Source organism: Elgaria multicarinata, chromosome 9 (genome assembly GCF_023053635.1).
Source record: "Elgaria multicarinata webbii isolate HBS135686 ecotype San Diego chromosome 9, rElgMul1.1.pri, whole genome shotgun sequence".
In the NCBI taxonomy this organism is placed as follows: domain Eukaryota; kingdom Metazoa; phylum Chordata; class Lepidosauria; order Squamata; family Anguidae; genus Elgaria; species Elgaria multicarinata.
The window spans coordinates 1,546,009-1,566,368 of NC_086179.1; the positions used below are offsets into that span (position 1 = coordinate 1,546,009).

The window sequence follows — 20,360 nt, forward strand, 5'->3', positions numbered from 1 at the left end:
TTCGCTGGGAAGAGGCGGCTCTCAAGCCTAGAGATGCGAAGGCCTGGAACCACCCCCAGTAAAACGAGAGGAAACCCAGAAAAAGTCAGGAACAGCTGCCCACCCTAATTTTTCTGTTACCTCCTACTTTTCCCCCTCGGTTTTGTCAAGCCTTCACATCTCTACTTGAGTCGTCACATGTTCCCAACCCCTGGAGTAGAGGAAATGCACACTTCCCAGTGGATCGGGCCTTGGGGCTGGCTTCTCCTTCTCTAGAACTCACTTCCTTGGAAGAGCCCCCAAAGTCAGAGCCCAAGGGGCTGTCTAAATGCTTAGAAAGCCCTGGGGTGGGTGCGTGGTGGCGATTATACAACGCCGCTGCAATCGCGCACCCACCCCGGGGCTTTCCGTCGAAGCTGCGGAGAAAAAAAGTGGCGGGCATAACCTGAATTTTTTCCCCTGGAGTCAAGTGAGGGCACAAAAGACAGCATCAAGATGGCCCCTAAGCCTTGCTCCAGAGTCGCAGCGGAGGCACGGACGGGTCATGCCTGGTGGAAGGCGACCTGTGATGGGTCGCCTTCCACCAGGAAGAGGGGGGGCTCCAGGCCCCGGATGGCCACCCAAGAACCCTGAGTGCCCTCCTCGGCATTGGGATTACCTACTCCCACCCCGGTGGAGGGAAAACATGGAGTTTCCAAGGGACGCAGTGCCAACCCGGTGCCCCAGACATCCTGTGGGCAATGTGAGAGGCTCTTTCGATCTGAGCAGGCATTCCACGGCTCGCCACAACGTGGAGCCACTTTAGGCCAGGGATGACAGAGGACTCTGCCAAGGGATTTAGATCGGACCTGTGGATCCCACACTGGACCGGCTTTTCCCAAGTCATGCAGACTCCACAGGCTGATTGCAGGCCGATTTTTCACTTTGTGTGAGATTTGTGCCAATGTGCTTTAAAGCTGATGCACATTAGCACAGTAGAAGGACATTCTGGTAAAAAAATAAAAATAAAAATAAAAAATCCGATTCCATCAATGAGTGAATGATAGAAGGGAAGAAGGCTGCCAATCCGCGAAACAGAGACAGAACGTTTCGAACAAAATCTGTACACCACAACTTTAGGCCGATATGAGACTCTAGTAACGTGCTCAGTTATTATAGAACCGGTTACAAAACACACGTCTGGAGCTGCAGGGATGTCGTTTAACAAGCACCGAGATTCCAACAGCAGAGAGGGAAAGGCCGTCTGCAACGGAACGTTGACCGGCAGCATCTTGCTTCCATGAGGGAAGGCAGAAAAATAAATAGATATATCTCAAGGGTTTTGCGACAGTAAATTTTTTTGCGGTTTTGCGGCTGCCTGTGAGGGACCTGGAAAGACAGGCAGCAAGAGGGCTGAATTTCATATTTTGAAAAGCTACCCAGTCAAACTTTGAGCTGGAAGGTCTCTGGGTTTATGGTTTTACTTTTCTGTAGTTCAGGTCTTGGAAAGGGATGAGATAATATTTTTACGAGACGTGTTGGCATGTTTCGGCATAAAAGGAAACAGACAACATTTCATAGAATCCTAGAATTGTAGAGTTGGAAGGGGCCTACGAGGTCATCCAGTCCAACCCCCTGCTCAGTGCAGGCATCCACCCTAAAGCATCCCTGGCAGATGGTTGTCCAGCTGCCTCTTGAAGGCCTCCGGTGTGGGAGAGCCACAAACCAGAGACGTTTGTCGTACCTGCTGGCAGCAGAAGCCTCTGCAGATGAATATGCCACGGCACGGAGCGCTGCAATTCTCTCTAGGACGACGCTAAGCAGGAGGCAGGAGTGGGTGTTGAGCCAAAGCGGTTCTGGCTGGAACCCCCCCTCCCCCGCAGTCTGGGGCATCTTCCCCAGGCTGAGGCCCTGAGCCGGAGGGCTCGCTCCAGCCACTCCGCATCCTCTTTGCTTCATTATCTTGGCGGCCCCCACCCCAAGCGCAGGCTCTCCGCACCCAGCGCTCGCGAGGGCCATCCATCACCCTGTCAGGAGGAGCGTTCCTGGTGAGTCACGTCTACTTGGGAGCGGGGGGGGGGGAGGAAGAGGCATCGACGGAGCCAGCACAGCCACACGCGCAACCAAAGCAGCCGCTGAGGGAGGGGAGGGGAGGGGGGCACCCCCGTTTCCCTGAGAGGGGCCAACGAAGCAGCCGTGGGTCATCTGAGAGGCAAGTTTCACAGGACTCCTCCCAACATCACAGAGGCCAGGACTCTTGGGCTGCCACGCAGCGAAGCTGGTCTGAGCTGCAAAATGCTGCTCTGGAGCCCGCCCGGGCCCTTGGCGACGTGAAAGCGCCCGGTTGAAACAAGCCGGCAAGATCAAACAAGCCCCGACCGCCTCATTCCACCTGACAGAGCGCCTCCATGTTGACCTTCACAGTGGCATAAGCAGAAGCCTCTCGCAGGCCCTCTGTGCCTTGCCTCCTCCCGGCCTCCTTTAACTACCCGTGCTCAGCACCATTCCTCGCTATATTTGGCCTCGCTCTCCCTTTAAAGAAATGTGAAGCAATGCAACATAATCAATAAAAGTGCCTCTGAACATGTTAAGAGCGCCTGTTCGCAGACACTTATGTGCTAAGGAGCAGTGCAGCAGCAGGACTCCCCAACAGACTTGACCTCTTTTGGGAAAGGAGGCACGGATCGTGCCACCCTGAGAATATGTGACACATCTTTTTATTGTTATTATTATTACGGTTTTATGACTTTCATGGCACCACTAAACCTTATGCCAGGACTCTGTACCTGGCTGACCCTTTAATACTCGCTTCTGCTCTGTAGAGCTCACAGTGCCAAATCTGTAATTTAAATGACTCCCAGGTGCGCTTTCCTCACTGCAGCCGTGACCTTTGGATCTTCTGTGGCTCTTCAGTAGAGCTGCTATAACATTTAAAGGCCTGGTGCTGCGTCGCCTGGATCAAGAACGCAGCTCCTCCAGGTCACAGCCACACTACGCCGGGCCTTTCAAAAGTTGCAGCACCACGGAAAAACGTCCCCTCCAGCGCGTACAACATTGGTGGCATGAAAAAGGCACCCAAGCGTCATACTGATTTATTACATGTCTGTCTCATCTTTCTTCTGAGAAGCTCAAGGTGGCATCACCAGCTTCTCTCCCCTCTTCGTTTTGTTTTCACAACAGGCTTGTGAAGTATGAAGAAGGGATGACGTGCATGGCATAGAATCATAGAACAACAGAATTGGAGGGGCCTACAAGGCCATCGAGTCCAACCCCCTGCTCAACGCAGGAATCCACCCTAAATTATCCCTGACAGATGATTGTCCAGCTGCCTCTTGAAGGCCTCTAGTGTGGGAGAGCCCACAACCTCCCTAGGTAACTGATTCCATTGTCGTACTGCTCTAACAGTCAGGAAGTTTTTCCTGATGTCCAGCCGGAATCTGGCTTCCTGTCACTTGAGCCCGTTATTCCATGTCCTGCACTCTGGGAGGATCGAGAAGAGATCCTGGCCCTCCTCTGTGTGACAATGTTTCAAGTATTTGAAGAGTGCTATCATGTCTCCCCTCAATCTTATCTTCTCCGGGCTCAACATGCCCAGTTCGTTCAGTCTCTCCTCATAGGGCTTTGTTTCCAGACCCCTGATCATCCTGGTTGCCCTCCTCTGAACACGCTCCAGCTTGTCTGCGTCCTTCTTGAATTGTGGAGCCCAGAACTGGATGCAATACTCTAGATGAGGCCTAACCAGGGCCGAATAGAGAGGAACCAGTACCTCACGCGATTTGGAAGCTAGACTTCTATTAATGCAGCCCAAAATAGCATTTGCCTTTCTTGCAGCCATATCGCACTTTTGGCTCATATTCAACTTGTGATCTACAACAATTCCAAGATCCTTCTCATTTGTGGTATTGTTAAGCCAAGTATCCCCCATCTTGTAACTGTACATTTGGGGCGTTACTAGACGAGGCTCTAGCGCGCGTTACCTTCCGCAGTCACGTCGAGGCTTCCAGATGACGTTCACGAGGATCCGCCGTTATCCCGCGGTGAAGCCTCTTTCTCCCGACTTTAAAAAAGTGAGTTTTAGGACGCCTTTTCCTGCTGTCCCGCGGTAATTCGGAGTACGTGTGGGAGGATGTGAGGTCACTGCGGTCCGCACTGGGCAGGAAAAGGCGTGCTAAGGGGGAGTGGTCAGCGGCTTCGGTCAAGCCGCCTCCGCCATTTGCGCGCAGTTCGCCAGCTGGGGCAGCGCGGCGGAGCGGCTTTTTTTTTTTATTTCCCCAGTGACAGTTTGCGCAGGAACGGAGGACCGGAAAAGTGGCTGGTGACTCCTTGCGGTGGGCAGCTACCGTGGCCGCATAATGGCGGTGCTGTACGCTGCCTGTTAGTGTGGGTACCAGGCTGGCAGAGGGCAGAGCTGTTTGTGGGCTGCTGCCATGGCTACGGCCAGATGTGGGTTGGCTCCTTGGGATGGGGCACAGGGCACAGAGGCGGTCATCGCCGCCGACACCTCAGAGGCATGATGGGAGATGTAGGCACAGAGTGGCCATGCAGACGATTGACCTCGGGTCATATGACACCCGCCACGACCCCCATCAGGAAGTGAGCGCATCAATGTTGACCCTCAACAGCACCAGCAGCACTTCGGCTGGCACTGGCACTGCCGCCGCTGCCGCCGCCAGGGCCGGCGGCGGCATCGCTGACGGCTGCGCAAGTTTGCGGTCTTTCGGACGTGCGCAAACCGTGCAGCGAGCGAAAAAAAAAGCCGCGGCAATCAGGCCGGTGTGGCTGCGCAACCGTTCTCGCGGCGGCAGCAGCACAACCGGCGCAAACTTCCGCCACAAATCGAAGGCAGGTGTGGATGATGAGGCGTCACGGCTGAACGGGAAAAGCCGCTTTCACCGCTCCTCAACGACGGAACACCCGGTACGTCTAGCAACGCCCTTGGTTTCTATTTCCTAAATGTAGAATTTGTCATTTATCCCCAAGACACCTCCCTTCTTCCAGGCATTTTAAATTTTATATTTAATGTCTACTTTTATATGTTTTGCATCATATTTTTCCCTGTGCTGTTAATAGTTGCTGTTATTTTTTGCATCACATTTTCTCTCTTTTTTATTCTTTGTAATCTGCCCTGATAACGTTTGCTATTGGATGGATTAAAAATATTCCCAAATAAAGAAATAAATACTTCCTAACCGGCAATTTCCATTCCAGAGAAAAAAACAGATGGACAATGAAGGTCCCGGCTTGTGGCCTGGACTGAGGGAAGTGAGGGGGCAAAGAAAAAATGGTCTCAAGGTGGCTTTCAAGAGAGACGAAAGCCAAGGCAGCACTGGGAATCCTCTCCTTTCGCCCTGCAGCCACCAGCAGCCCAAGCACTTCAGGAAGAAGGCCTGATCTGGATGCCGGCACGTCCACCGAGCCTCCAGGGAAATGGGAGGTTATCTGCGTTTCAAGGAAAGGTTTTTTTATATAGAGAATTTGCCCACTTTCCCCGGCACCAGCTGCTTGGCCTTGTCAATCACCGCTCCACAGTTTGATGGCCCCCATTGTTATCTGTCCTGCATCCTTCCTGCGCACGATTCCCTGCGTCCGTGCGCTGCGTGCACAACACCCAAACGCCGCACTGGGAAACGTGCGACCTAGAGGACAAACTTTGCAGAAATGCTCCTGGGATTTCTCTTTGCTCAGTGCGGAGGCCACAGGTCGTTGTATGAAACCTCAAAGACAGCGCCAGCCGAGTTGCGTGCTCTGGGCTTCGTCCTCCTTGCCAGCAGCGGGGAAGGAGCCCATCGGTCCTGCGTCACTCCGGCTGCCCCACAAGGAAGCACTCCTGGCAGTGGCTCCTATTTACCGGCTTCCCTGTACCTCTACTGAGGTCCCCCCCCTTGCTTGACCCTGCAGCTTGGACCCTGCTAAGCCGAATTCTGCCCAGCCCTCGCTCACAATCTCTCCTGCTCCGGCCCTGACACAGCCAAGCTCTTCCGTCGTCCAGTTTGTCGCAAGACCCGGGCCAACCTATTTTGGCCACCCACAGAGCCCAGGGGGCCAAATGACGCTCAGGGCAAATCCATCCTGCTCCTCGTGCCTCCAGCGTCAGGTAGAACAACGGCCGCTTCCTGTCAAGTGCCTAGAGGATGGCCTCGTTTTCATAGAATCAAAGAATAGCAGAGTTGGAAGGGGGCCTACAAGGCCATCGAGTCCAACCCCCTCCATAGGGGAGGGTACATATATATCCCACACTTTCCATTAATAGAGTAACAAGAGTGGCTGGCAGGGCAAAACAGGGTGAAACAAGAACACCTAAAATGACAAAACACAGTAAGACACCCAAGAGAGCCAGTGTGGTGCAGTGGCTGGTGACTTTGGGGCAGCCACAGACTCTCAGCTCAACCTACCTCACAGGGTTGTTGTTATTGTGAGGATAAAATAGAGAGGAGGAGGCTTATGTACGCTGCCTTGGGTTCCTTGGAGGAAAAAATGTGGGGTATCAATGTGAGAGAGGGGGGGCAGCTGGAAGACTTGGAAGCCCCCATCCCACCATTTGAAATCCGAAGATGGTAAAAGCACTCCATTTCTTGATGAACCCCCTCCCTAATCTTTGCCTGGTCCCTAAACAACAACAGTGCAGGTACCAGGCAAGCTTCTTTTGGGAGGCAGGGAGCCACCACTGGAAAGGCTCTCTTTCTCTGGTAGCCTCTGGCCATCGCTCCAAAGCTGAGGCCACCTGCAGGAGATCCTCAGATGACCATCTTAGTGGCCAGAAGTCAGCACATCATGCCACGTGCCACAGGCCAGGTTCAGGCTAGAGCCGAGGGCAACGCAGGGGGACGGCATCTCCTCTTCAGGCAGGCTGGGCTTCCCACCCGGCAGGCACCGTTCCCTCCTGCGGAATTCTGCAGCCCACAGGGCACCAGAATTCAGCAGAGGCAATGGGGCATTCTGCCACCTGCTTGCTGTTGATCTGCCCTCCGCCTCTGGCACCTAGGGGTGGTTGCTGGCTGCTTCCAGGCCTGAGCCCATTGCGTGCCTCGCCTCGGCCCTCATTGCCACCATCTATGGATGCCGCAGAGCGTGGTGATGTTCCTTTCTGAAGCTTGCTTGATTCACATCTGACCTCTGCTAATGAAAAGCGATGCAATTGCTCTTCCTGTCTGAGGGTTAAGTGGTTGCTGGTGGTGAGCGGCCAGTGCGGTGGCGGAGGGTGGGTGAGGGAGCGTGGCCAGGCCAGCCGGCTGAGGAAGGGAGTCTCTCTCTCTCGGCAATTTGATGTTTCCAAGCCCAGGCCTTAAAAAGGAGCACTTCTTCTGCCGGAGAGAGAGAGAGAGAGAGAGAGGAGGTGCTGGACCCTGGGATCTTCCGTTTCCCCAGCCCTTGTCCCTGAATCCTACCAGGGGTTGGGGTTCATGGAGTAGACATTTCTGCTGGGCCCAGGGAGGATGGCGGAGGCCCTGCGCAGGAGCGGAGGAGGGCCCTTTCCTCAGCGGGATGCTCTCCTTGTGCCTCTGCGACCGGACGTCCCCACAAGCCCTGCTCATGTCTTGTCTCGGTGGGGGGCTGGAGCTGCTTCCCCCTTGCCCGTTGCTCGCCTGCCTGCCTCTCACCAGGGTGGGCAACGGCTGCATTTCCCTGTGGCTCTGCCGAAATCTTTGCAGCGTGTTAGAAAAGCAGGGCAGGAAAGAGCAGCGATGGCCACGTCTTTTCAGTCCTGGGGATGCAGCCGAGGGCTTGAATAAAGGAGACCTCTGCCCACTGGAGAGGCAGGCTAGAAGATGCCACGGCGCGGGGCGCATCCTAAGGAAGCCATGCGCAATCCCCCCCCCCCGAGACGTTTGGATGCCGGAACGGTTCATGAACACCCTTTGAGAAAAGACCTTGTGGAGCTGGCGTTAGGAGTGGGCTGTAAACCAAGTGGCCATGGCTGGATCAGGCAGGAGGAAGGAGGGTGAGGGGAGGCTATTTATCGAAAGGGGGGGGGAGGGAGGGAGGGAGGGGGCCGCACCAGCATTTCCGTGTGGGGCTTGCATGGTCGAAAACACGACACGTTTTCTTCCTCCCGGCCCTTCACATCGCTGTCAGCTATTGCAAAATACAGCTGGGGAAATGTTCAAAAGATCCGCCGTGTCCAGAGAAGACCATTAATTGCTACAGTGCCTTTTCGTATGCCAGAGCCCTTTGCAGGGATTTTCTTCGGCATTCGTGTAATACTGGTGAGGTGGGATGTTTCCTCTCCTCTTTGGCAGCTGCTGAACCGAGGCTGAGAGCAGACGCCGACACGGCTGCCTGCAAAGCACGGGGCTGAGCGAAGATGGCAACCTGGGCGGTGGCTCTATTTGGGGTGGGGGGGAGGCTTGCATGTTTGGGGTTGGTTTTGAGCCCCTGCCTGCTTCAAAATGAGCGATGGTCCTTGTCATCCTGTAGCTGCTCTGTGTGGGGAAGAGGGGTAAGCAGGCCCAGGCAAGCAGGACTGTGGGAACGCTGTGGACGTCATATATCTTGACTTCAGCAAAGCTTTTGACAAAGTGCCCCATGACATTCTGATTAACAAACTAGCTAAAAGTGGGCTAGATGGAACAACTATTAGGTGGATCCACAGTTGGCTACAGAATCAGACTCAAAGAGTACTTATCAATGGAACCTTCTCAAACTGGGGAGAGGCAACGAGTGGGGGACCGCAGGGCTCAGTCCTGGGCCCAGAGCTCTTCAACATTTTTATCAATGATTTGGACGAGGAGGTGCAGGGAATGCTGAACAGATTTGCAGATGACACAAAATTGGGTGGGATAGCTAATACCCTGGAAGACAGAAACAAACTTCAAAGTGATCTTGATAGGCTGGAGTGCTGGGCGGAAAACAACAGCATGAAATTTAATAGGGATAAATGCCAAGTTCTACATTTAGGAAATAGAAACTAAATGCACAGTTACAAGATGGGGGATACTTGGCTCAGCAATACTACAAACGAGAAAGATCTTGGAATTGTTGTAGATCGCAAGCTGAATAGGAGCCAACAGTGCGATATGGCTGCAAGAAAGGCAAATGCTATTTTGGGCTGCATTAATAGAAGTATAGCTTCCAAATCACGTGAGGTCCTGGTTCCTCTCTATTTGGCCCTGGTTAGGCCTCATCTAGAGTATTGCGTCCAGTTCTGGGCTCCACAATTCAAGAAGGATGCAGACAAGCTGGAGCGTGTTCAGAGGAGGGCATCCAGGATGATCAGGGGTCTAGAAACAAAGGCCTATGAAGAGAGACTGAAAGAACTGGGCATGTTTAGCCTTGAGAAGAGGAGACGGAGGGGAGACACGAGAGCACTCGTCAAATACTCAAAAGGTTTTCCCACACAGGAGGGCCAGGATCTCTTCTCGATCCTCTCAGAGTGCAGGACACGGAATAACGGGCTCAAGTTAAAGGAAGCCAGATTCTGGCTGGACATCAGGAAAAACTTCCTGACTGTTAGAGCAGTACGACAATGGAATCAGTTACCTGGGGAGGTTGTGGGCTCTCCCACACTAGAGGCATAGACCCTCAGGGGTCCTTCTCCATGAGCCCCTGCCAAAGGAAGGGAGGCAGGTGGCTACCAGGAGCAGGGCCTTCTCTGCTGTGGCACCCCGGCTGTGGAATGAGCTCCCTAAGGAGGTTCGCTTGGCACCTACAGTATATGCTTTTAGATGCCAGGTGAAGACCTTTTTATTCTCCCAGCATTTTAACAGTCTAAAAATAAATTTTAACGTGGTGTTTTAAATTTGTAATTTTGCATTGCTGCTGTTTTTATCCTGGTTGTGCTTTTATATTGGATGTTATATCATGTTTTTATACTGTTTGTTTTATACTTTGAATGGTTTTAATTTTTGTGAACCACCCAGGGACCTTGGCCGGTATAAAAATGCAATAAATAAATAGAATCATAGAATCATAGAATAGCAGAGTTGGAAGGGGCTTACAAGGCCTTCGAGTCCAACCCCCCGCTCAATGCAGGAATCCACCCTAAAGCATCCCTGACAGACGGTTGTCCAGCTGCCTCTTGAAGGCCTCTAGTGTGGGAGAGCCCACCACCTCCCTAGGTCACTGGTTCCATTGTCGTACTGCTTTAACAGTCAGGAAGTTTTTCCTGATGTCCAGCCGGAATCTGGCTTCCTGTAACTTGAGCCCGTTATTCCGTGTCCTGCACTCTGGGAGGATTGAGAAGAGATCCTGGCCCTCCTCTGTGTGGCAACCTTTTAAGTATTTGAAGAGTGCTCTCGTGTCTCCCCTCCATCTTCTCTTCTCCAGGCTAAACAGGCCCAGTTCTTTCAGTCTCTCCTCACAGGGTTTTGTTTCCAGACCCCTGACCATCCTGGTTGCCCTCCTCTGAACATGCTCCAGCTTGTCTCCGTCCTTCTTGAATTGTGGAGCCCAGAACTGGACGCAATACTCTAGATGAGGCCTAACCAGGGCCGAATAGAGAGGAACCAGGACCTTACGTGATTTGGAAGCGATACTTCTATTAATGCAGCCCAAAATAGCATTGGCCTTTCTTGCAGCCACATCGCACTGTTGGCTCATAAATAAATATTAAACAAATAAAATTTACAAGCATGGAATTTACTGTCGCAAAACCTAGAGGTGATGGTGACTTCAGCTGGTGCTTTTAGAAAGGGACTAGACCGAGCCCCATTGGCTACTGGCCATCATAGCTCAACGGCACCTCCACGCTGAGAGGCCACAGACCTTGGAAAGGGGTTCCTGGGGAGGCAGCGCTGCCTATGTGATTTAAAGGCCCCGTGGTGGCTGTGCAGTGGTGCTGCTGCAGTGGTTATGCCCTGGCTTTTTACGCCGGAGCGAGGGGAGCACGGCTCTCCCACCGTCTGACTTCACTCCACATCGAGGCGGGAGTCATTCCCAGGCTGAAAGTGCCCCCGACCCTCCTTGGATGGCTTTAAAAGGGGCCTAGAGGCCCCCCTGCCTTTCCCAACCTGGCACCGTCCAGATTGATGCCACTGGCCTGGCTGGCTGGCTGGGGATAGTGGGAACTGTAGTCACGCACAGCGTCTATACCATTTCCAGGAGTTAGTCAATGTGTCAGTATTTTAAAAACTGTTTAGAATGGCAAGTTTGGCTATTTTGGTTATGTTTAACGCCTGCTTCAGGCGGAAGGAATTAGTCATTTTTGAACGTAGGAGGGGATGTCCTTTCTCCCCCCACTCCTGCTTCTGTCTTATGAAGTTAAAGGTTGCAGGATGCCGTGGAGGAGCTCAGCTTTTGCATCGGTAGGAATTCACGCAACAGCTTAACTTTGTTTTATCCCGGGCTGAAATGTTTGTTTATTGTTCTGTTCCCCCACCCCCCACCCCTGATTTGGGGATTAGCGTTGTGACTATGTGCAGCCTGTAGATGTGACGTACTGAGGGGTCGTCCCTCCTCCCCGCGAGTAGGGGGGCTCACCAAATGGGCACAGAGGTCTGCGAGGGGAGTCCGTGCCCATTGGGGGCGGGGGTCAGCATTTTCGCCATCCCGGGGATGGCTCTTGGTGGTTTTCGGTGCTGAATTTGCAGGTTTTTTCAAAACAACAACAACAACTTACTTTTGGCACAGGTTCGCGCCCACGCAATTGCACAACGTCTCTTTTTTAAAAAACACACCACCGCACCAGAACATCCCTCTTCAGTTCCGAGACGACGCGCCGGCGTTTGGACCCTGGGGACGATCCCGGAGGCTGGAAAGCTCAAGACCCTCCCCCACCCGGTCCCGTCCAGCCTGCAGGTGAAAATTAGGCTTTGGTTTCAGGCAGCAGGCTTTGGGCAGGGACATATTTCTCCCCCAACGCCACCCCCTTTCCTTAAAGACAAAGCCTGTTTGGACTTGGTTTCCTTTCCCTCTTTAAAGGCTGTTGAGTCCATTTAAAAAGCCTCCCGCACGACCAGAGAAGGCCCTGAAGAGGCAGGGAGAGATTGAGAGGTTTTCAAAACAGAGACGTCGGTGTCTTTCAACTGGCTGACATGTGGAAGTTTCCCCAAGTCCTCGCTTCAACAAATGGAAACAAAACGAGGGGTTTTTCTTCCGCCGTCATCGTCATCCACCACCAGCCTAAGCCTGCGCTGGTGTCCCGGGGCTAAACTGCCAGAAGCATTTCTCTCCGTGTCAGTCATGGGACTGAAGGAGACCGCTCCAGACGGGGCGGGGCGGGGGGGGGAGGCCTCTCCTTAGTCAGGTGGATCTTAAGCCCCGAATTCTGTTTCCAGACATGTCAAAAGCCTTGGGAAATCACCCTTCTTTGGAGCAACAGACAGGGCTGTGCAAATCCTCTGCTTGTGGAAAGACACTGTGCACACCCACAGTTCTATGTCTTGCCTCTCAGCCCCCTTGTTTTTAAATGCAAGTTTCTAGCCCTCAGTGAAATTTCAGGAAAGAATGGCTGAACGTGGCTTCCTGCAATTTTCAGGACTCTGTTGCTCAGCGAGGTAGCACGACTGGCTTGAACCCTTTGTACCTCGCAACGCCTGTCCTTTCCCCAATCTCCCCACCCCTTCTGCAGGGCGGGGGGCAGGCAAGCACCATGAGGCAACCCCCAGCTGTGTGCGAGACCAATAAACCACCCTTTACACACACACATACAGTTACAGCACCACCACGACAGCAAAAGCGGCACCAGAACGCTTCCCAAAAGTTGTGACCCCATTCAACAGGTGCAGCAAGAAGGGAAAGAGTGGAGCTGCAAGGGGGGCAAAGCGCGCCTGGGCATCGTGAAGGAGAGGAGGTGGCAGCTGCCCTGTGAGCTTCCCCAAAGGTGGAGACAGCCGGTACACACACGGTTCTGAGGAAGGGATACTATAAAAATGGGTCTCTTCCGGCAGGCCTGCCCAGTCGAATTTTAAAATGTCTTAAAAGATTTTGAGATTTTAACAATGTATTGTTTTTATGATTTTAATCAGTTTTATGTATTTTATATTTTTGTATTCAGTGTTGTTCCCCACCTTGATCCAGAGGGAGAGGCAGGTAAGAAATAAATATTATTATTAGGAGAAATTGCGTGGGGGGGGGGGGCTGTTAGCCCTGTGAGCTCCAGACACACAGCCTCCTGGGCCAGACACCCTCTAACCACCAGCCCCAGTTGCTGGAGGCAAAGAAGGGCCACGCTGCCCACGTGTGCCGCTTCCCAGGTAGCCAAGTCCAGCTCCTCCCAGACGTTCAGCCAAACGGAGCATCCTCCGAAGTGATTCCTACATTCAAGGGACCCCTCTTTGCACCAGGGCGGTCAACCAGATCTCTCTCCCACCGGCCCCCAGGGAACACGATAGCCCTTTGTTCCTCCTTGCAAGTATGCGGACCCTACCTGGCATTTTGAGCCACGCAACCCAACCCCAGCCTCCGCGGTGGCCAGGTCCAAAGACACTCACCTTGCCGCGAGTCATACTGCCGCATCTGCACCTCCTCAACGCATTCTGCCGGGAACCAGCCGGTCCGTCCTTTCACGTTTCCTTCCCAAAAACCTCCTTCTCCAATACTGAGCACTAGAGAGAGAGAGAGAGAGAGAGAGAGAGAGAGAGAGAGAGAGGTGAGCTCTACAGGAATTAAGGATGTGTATAAATCAGACTCGTTCAACCTGGGAGCCTCCAGATGTGCTGGACTGCAATTTCCATCATTCTTTGCCTGGGAATGATGGGAGTTGCAGTCCAAAACATCTGGAAGACCCCAAGTTGGGGAAGGGTGCTGTATGCCACAAAGAGACCATTACACAGGCAAGATCTGGAAGGTGCAGCCACACCAGCAAGCATCTCTAGCACCCTCCACCTGAGATCACGGCCTTGTACTCCATGGCGATCGGCTCAGAATCACCAGCACATCTTCAGTCTTGCACCCATCTTTTCTCTAGATCTCACTGCCTCCGGATACCCACAACTCTGCGCTCTTACAACTGGGAATGATTCTCTTCTCTTGAGCCACTGACCCCATGAGACTCTGGCCTCATCTACACCAAGCAGGATATTGGACTATGCAAGGGGGATATAAGAGGCAGGAGCCACACGACTGCTTTGTAGCGGTATTGAAGTGCACCGGCAACTGTTGGGGCCCACTGACACAGACCACAGACCGCTTTCATACTACTTTCATACCTTTGTGCCTAGTCCAGAAACTTCAACTAGTTCAAAATATGGCAGCCAAGTTGGTCACTGGTACATCTAGGGGTGGCCACATTACACCTGTTTTAAAATCTCTTCACTGGCTGCCAATTAGTTTCTGGGCAAAGTATAAAGTGTTGGTCATTACCTTTAAAGCCCTACATGGTTTGAGTCCAGGCTACCTGCGGGAGCGCCTTCTCCCGTACAATCCGCCCCGCACACTCAGGTCCTCTGGGAAGAATCTACTTCAGTCAGCCAAAACTAGCCTGACAACTATTACCCAGAGGACCTTCTCTTCTGCTGCTCCCAGACTGTGGAATGGCCTGCTGGAGGAGACTCATCAACTTAACAGTCTATCAGCATTTAAGAAAGCTATTAAGACTGATCTCTTCCGGCAGGCCTACCCAGGGGAATTTTAGGATGTTTTTAAAATGATTTTAGGATGTTTTAACAATGTATATTATGTTTTTAATCTATTTTATGTATTTATACTTATTGTTGTTCCCTGCCTCAATCCAAACGGAGAGGCCGGTAAGAAATCAATTATTATCATTATCATTATTATTATTATTATCATTATTATTATTGTTGTGCCATGTCCTGCTTGGTGTAGGCCTGGCCCCAGCGTCTCCCTTCCCTTTCTCTACAGGTGATGCTTTGTACAGAATGGAAGGCCAGGCCTTTCCCTCCCAGCTCAGGCATTGTACAGTGCCCAGTTTCTGAGGTGCATTATAAGGAGGAAATATTCTTAAATGTTCTCCTTATTGGAACCCTCTCCTTATCTAGAAGAAATGATAAGAAAACCGCCCTGTGAGTACGGAAAGGTGGTTCAAAGGGAGTGAAGGTATGACTCCTCTGTGTAAATGATCTTGAGGGCTGGAAGAGCAGGTGTGCTACCCAAAGCCACAACCATCTTACCTGCTTGCAGCCTGACCTGGTATAAGTAGAGATTGGGGGATGAGGAACAGGGATAGGGGTGGGTGTGGCGGGGGAAAGGCGGCACCAAGAAAGAAACAGAAAGGAACACAATCGTTCTAATGACACGGCAGACAGAAGCATCAGCTAAGCCACGTTAGACAGCACCAGGGGGAGGGGAGTCTGTTGATTCCAGAAATGAATTCCCACCCTCATTCCAATGGCTACCAACTCCCTCTCGGGCTCCTTCCACTGGAAGCACGCCAGACAGGTACCTATGCTCCACGCTGACCTGTTTCATGAAAAATGGTGGTGGGAGTGTCTAGAATTCATATTTCCCATTAACATGAGAAGGATTCCAACATGTTGGACAATTTCTGGCCAGTCTCAAGTCTGTGGAGCGCATAGAATCATAGAATAGCAGAGTTGGAAGGGGCCTACAAGGCCATTGAGTCCAGCATCCATAGCCAGGGCCCCACTGCCAAGAAAAATCTCTCTTTCCTTGTCAAATAATGTAGCTCTGATAAAGAAGGCACCTGGGGAAGGACCAAAGTAGAAGATCTCAAGGCATGAGCAGGCTGATGTGGCAAGAGATATTTTGGACCCAGGCTCTTTAGGGCTTTAGAGGTAAGCGGCGGCATCCTTGAATTGAGCCTGGAAGCAAACCGGCTGCCAATGAAATTCTACCCAAAACTGAGGTACTCTGCATAAACTTGAACTTATCAGTCAACATTCTGGCCGCTATATTCTGCACCAAATGAAACTCCCAAGACCTAATCTACACCAAGCATGATTTTGCACTATAAAAATAGTATGATAGCGGTATGTAAAAGGCAGGAGCCACACCAAGCGGTATACAGCGCTATGGCCACAGCTAGACCTAAGGTTTCTCCTGGGATCATCCAGGGTTCGCCCCTGCCTGAGCACTGGATCCCCTATGTGTCACCTAGATGAACAGGTCTGACCCCTGGACCATCCAGGGATGAACCTTAGGTCTAGCTATGGCCTAGGTGACACACAGGGGATCCAGTGCTCAGGCAGGGGCGAACCCTGGATGATCCCAGGAGAAACCTTAGGTCTAGCTATGGCCTATGAAAACAATATGAAGGGGGTATATGGTCTGTGTCAATGGGCCGTCAGTGCACTTCAATACTGCTATAAAGCCTTCGTGTGGCTCCTGCCTTCTATATACCACTTCCATAGTGCTAGATCCTGCTTGGTGTAGATTAGGCCCAAGTCACCTTCAATGGCAGCCCCAAGTAGAATACATTAACAACATAAAAAGGGCCCTGCTGGATCAGACCAAGGGTCCATCTAGTCCAGCACTCTGTTCACACAGTGGCCAACCAGGAACACACAAGCAGAACATGGCACAACAGCCTACTGCCCATGTTCCCCAGCAACTAGTGTACATAGGCTTACTCGAGGTAGCACATAGCTATCAGGACTAATAGCCTTCTCTTCCAGGAATTTATCCAACCACTTTTTAAAGCCATCCCAATGGATGGCCATCACCATGTCTTGTGGAAGTGAATTCCATAGTTTCACTATGCACTGTGTGAAGAAGGACTTCATTTTATCTGTCCTGAATCTCCTACCAATCAGCTTCATGGGAGGAGCCTGGGTTTTAGTATTACGGGAGAGGGAGAAAAATGTCCCCCTCTCCCCATTCTCCACACCAGGCATTGTTCCGCACACCTCTAGCATGTCTCTCCTTAGCCTCGTCCTTTCCGAGCTAAACAATTCCAGCTGTTGTAACCTTCCCTCATAGGGGAAAAGCTCCAGTCTCCTGACTGTTTTAATCCCCCCACTTTTTGCAATTTTCCCAACTCCACAATATCCTCCTTTATGTACTGTACACAGTATTCCAAGTGTGGCCGCACCATAGATTTATATAAGAACAGCATGATACTGGCAGTTTTCCTTTCAGTTCCTTTCCTAATTGTGCCTAAAATGGAATTTGCCTTTTTCTCAGCAGCTGCACACTGGGTCAACATTTCCATTGAGCTGCGCACTACAACAACCACCTCTTTCTCGGTCAGTCACTGCTAGCCCCAAATCCCATCAGTTTATACGTGAAGTTGGAATTTCCCCCCTAGTTTGCATCACTTTACACTCGCTGTTTATTATCTACACTGAGCCGCCAGGAGAGATTTTCTGGGGTTTGTAGCACAGTGCTGAATTGTGCAGTTGTGCAATTGTGCACACAAAGCACGATGTAAATTAGTATTATTGTTCAATCTGGCTTCATCCTTAATTTCGTGTAGAGGCAGGGGCTCTGCCTGCTCATCTTCTTTGCACATGCCTTTGCGCATCAGTGCTCCTTTGCCTGTACAGAATTGCTAGATTTGGAGATGCACAATTTGCTCTCTGGCTCATAGGAAAGAAAAGAAAAAGAACAGGGCCCTGGCCCAGCACCAGCCCTTCCTTCCAAATAATTCTGGCTGCTTCCAATCAACTCTATTGTATTATTCCACATGATTAAACCAAAAGATATACTTAACAAGACCCTGAAAGTATTACGGCTACATACTAGCTTAAATAAATGCACACAATTATCATATTGACCGTCCAGAGATGGAGAAGGAGAGGGAAGAGGAGGAAGGAAGAGTAAATCCAACAGTTAAAGCTCGATGCAGCCATAAATCAATATGTATTAATGGCTGCATCAAAGGCAGCGAGGGCGCCTTCTTTTAGGAAATGACTAGAATGCAAGTGAGAAGGTTGGTTAGAATCGGATGCTCTAAGCAGCAGCTAGTGCAGCCAATGGCCTTGCCGAGAATTGGGGGAGTTAATTCTGTGCTATATCCTGCTTGGTGTAGATGTGTCCTTGGGTCCCAACAGTTGTCAAGTGCACTTCAGCACCACTATGAAGCAAATCATTTGGGTGTCCCCAATCATTGGGTCTCCCAGTCCCTTTTTGCAAAGAAGGAATGCCATACCTGGGATGGTTAACCATTCCCAAATACAGGAAGGCATTCACCCTAGCAAGATTCAACGTCCTCCCCTCTAAGCTGCTGGAGGGCAGATACAAGAAAATCCCATCCAAAAATAGATGCTGCCCTTGTAACAACATCGAGGGTGGAGTCCATTCTACACGTTCTCTTCCATTGCAATTTTTACCAACGGGCAAGGAAAGACCGAATATGCTCTATCACGCAACGTTTCCCGGGACGCTCCCCCGAGTCACTTCTGATTAGTCTGCTCCAGGACTCCAGCAAATCTATCACTGAGCAGGTGGCTAAATTCCTGAATTTGGCCATCCACACCAGATCTCTTATAGATGTTTGACTGTTTAAATCCACAGATTTAAACACGGAATAACGGGCTCAAGTTAAAGGAAGCCAGATTCCTGCTGGACATCAGGAAAAACTTCCCGACTGTTAGAGCAGTATGACAATGGAACCAGTTACCTAGGGAGGTTGTGGGCTCTCCCACAGTAGAGGCATTCAAGAGGCAGCTGGACAAGCATCTGTCAGGGATGCTACATGGTGGATTCCTGCACTGAGCAGGGGGTTGGACTGGATGGCCTTAGAGACCCCTTCCAACTCTACGGTTCTAGGATTCTATGATTCTATGAACTTCATCACCTATACATCCCTCCCTTTTTCATTATGCAAGGCTTTTAATAACCCGATCCTGTTCCCTTCCCAAAAGCCACAGGATAACAATCCAGTATCTTTAATGGTTTTGTACCACTCCCCTTACTTCCCTGTTCTCACTTTGCACTGCTTTATGGAACTGTGCATCTTCTTGTTTTGTATTGGTCTGTTGACTGGAAATAAAGAATTGAATTGAACTGAAGCAGTAATGCAGATCCTGCAGGGCACTTCAACACCGCTACAAAGCAGACGTGTGGCTCCTGCCTTTTACGTGCTGCTTTCATAACGCTTTCATAGTGGAATATCCTGCTTGGTGTAGATGAGCCCAAAGTGTGTGGCTGCTGTGAAAAGGGGAAATTCTATGTTGGGGAATCATTAGGAAAGGAAGGGAAAACTGCCAGAGGTGGGATGCCTTGCTACAAAGCTGTGATGCAACCACACTTGGGCTACTGGGTGAAGTTCTGGTCACCGCATGTCCCAAAGGGGGATAGATCAGACCAATTCACAGAGGTTAGTGCTATCAATGGCTACCAGTCATGATAGCGATAGATTACCCCCAGTAACAATCACAGGTTGTATGTCTCTAGAAACCAGTTGCTGGGAGAAATCAGCAGGAGGGTTCTGTTGCACTCACAGCCTGCTAGTGGTTCCCATCGGGGCAGCCGGTGGGCCACTGTGGACTCGATGGCCTTATAGGCCCCTTCCAACTCTACTATTCTATGATTCTATGATGGACCGGAAAGGCCCTTGGTCTGATCCAGCACGGCTCTCCTTTTGTTCTTACGAACACCAACATCTTCAGGATGCCAGGACCCACATGTGCCCCCTTTTGCAGAGCCATGACGGGGGTGTGACTGCAGGCCTTGGAAGAGCAGGCCTTGGAAGAGCAGGTCATCCTGGGATCTAGAGCAGCTGCATGGAGCATCACAGATACTTATAGAATCATAGAATAGCAGAGTTGGAAGGGGCCTACAAGGCCATCAAGTCCAACCCTCTGCTCAATGCAGGAATCCACCCTAAAGCATCCCTGACAGGTGGCTGTCCAGCTGCCTCTTGAAGGCCTCTAGTGTGGGAGAGCCCACAACCTCCCTAGGTAACTGGTTCCATTGTCGTACTGCTCTAACAGTCAGGAAGTTTTTCCTGATGTCCAGCTGGAATCTGGCTTCCTGTCACTTGAGCCCGTCATTCCGTGTCCTGCCCTCTGGGAGGATGGAGAAGAGATCCTGGCCCTCCTCTGTGTGACAACCTTTGAAGTATTTGAAGAATGCTCTCATGTCTCCCCTCCATCTTCTCTTCTCCAGGCTAAACAGGCCCAGTTCTTTCACTCAGGAGACAGAGTCCGCAAACTGTGTGCACGTGCACCCAGGTGCACAGAGCACAGTGTACTCACTTTCCTACCGGTGTGCCCAGCTGCCGAATTGCCGTGGTCGTGGCAGCTGGTCTACAGTCACGTCTCGCTCTTCCCCCACCCCCACCCCCCACCCTACAAGTTGTTCTGTGCAGCAGCTTTGCTTGTTAGCCATTTAAAATGTAATCACAGCAGCAGATTTGCAAACGCCCAATTAATCTAATAAACAGGCTACACGCTGGGCCTCTGGCAGGCATGTGTGGGGCTGGCTAAATTCAGCAGGGACAGCAAGTTCAAGCAACAGGAAATGGGGGAGGGGGGAGATGGACGAGGCAGCACTGCCCCCCCACCACCACAGCAACAAGATCCTCCAGCTCACCTGGCAACCAAGGGAGGGGGAGCACCCCGCCCAAGGACACGCCCCCCGCCCCCCAAGACGCTAGCGTT

At 51.5% G+C, this 20,360-nt stretch overlaps 1 protein-coding gene across 1 annotated transcript in view; it reads right to left on the bottom strand.

The window, feature by feature from the left end:
• Positions 1 to 20,360, bottom strand: part of SHANK3 (SH3 and multiple ankyrin repeat domains 3) — a 391,738-nt gene that overhangs the window by 135,681 nt on the left and 235,697 nt on the right. The window contains exon 14 of the mRNA XM_063134473.1: positions 13,326 to 13,439. Coding sequence (XP_062990543.1) covers positions 13,326 to 13,439 — 114 coding nt within the window. The remainder of the gene's footprint in view (positions 1 to 13,325; positions 13,440 to 20,360) is intronic.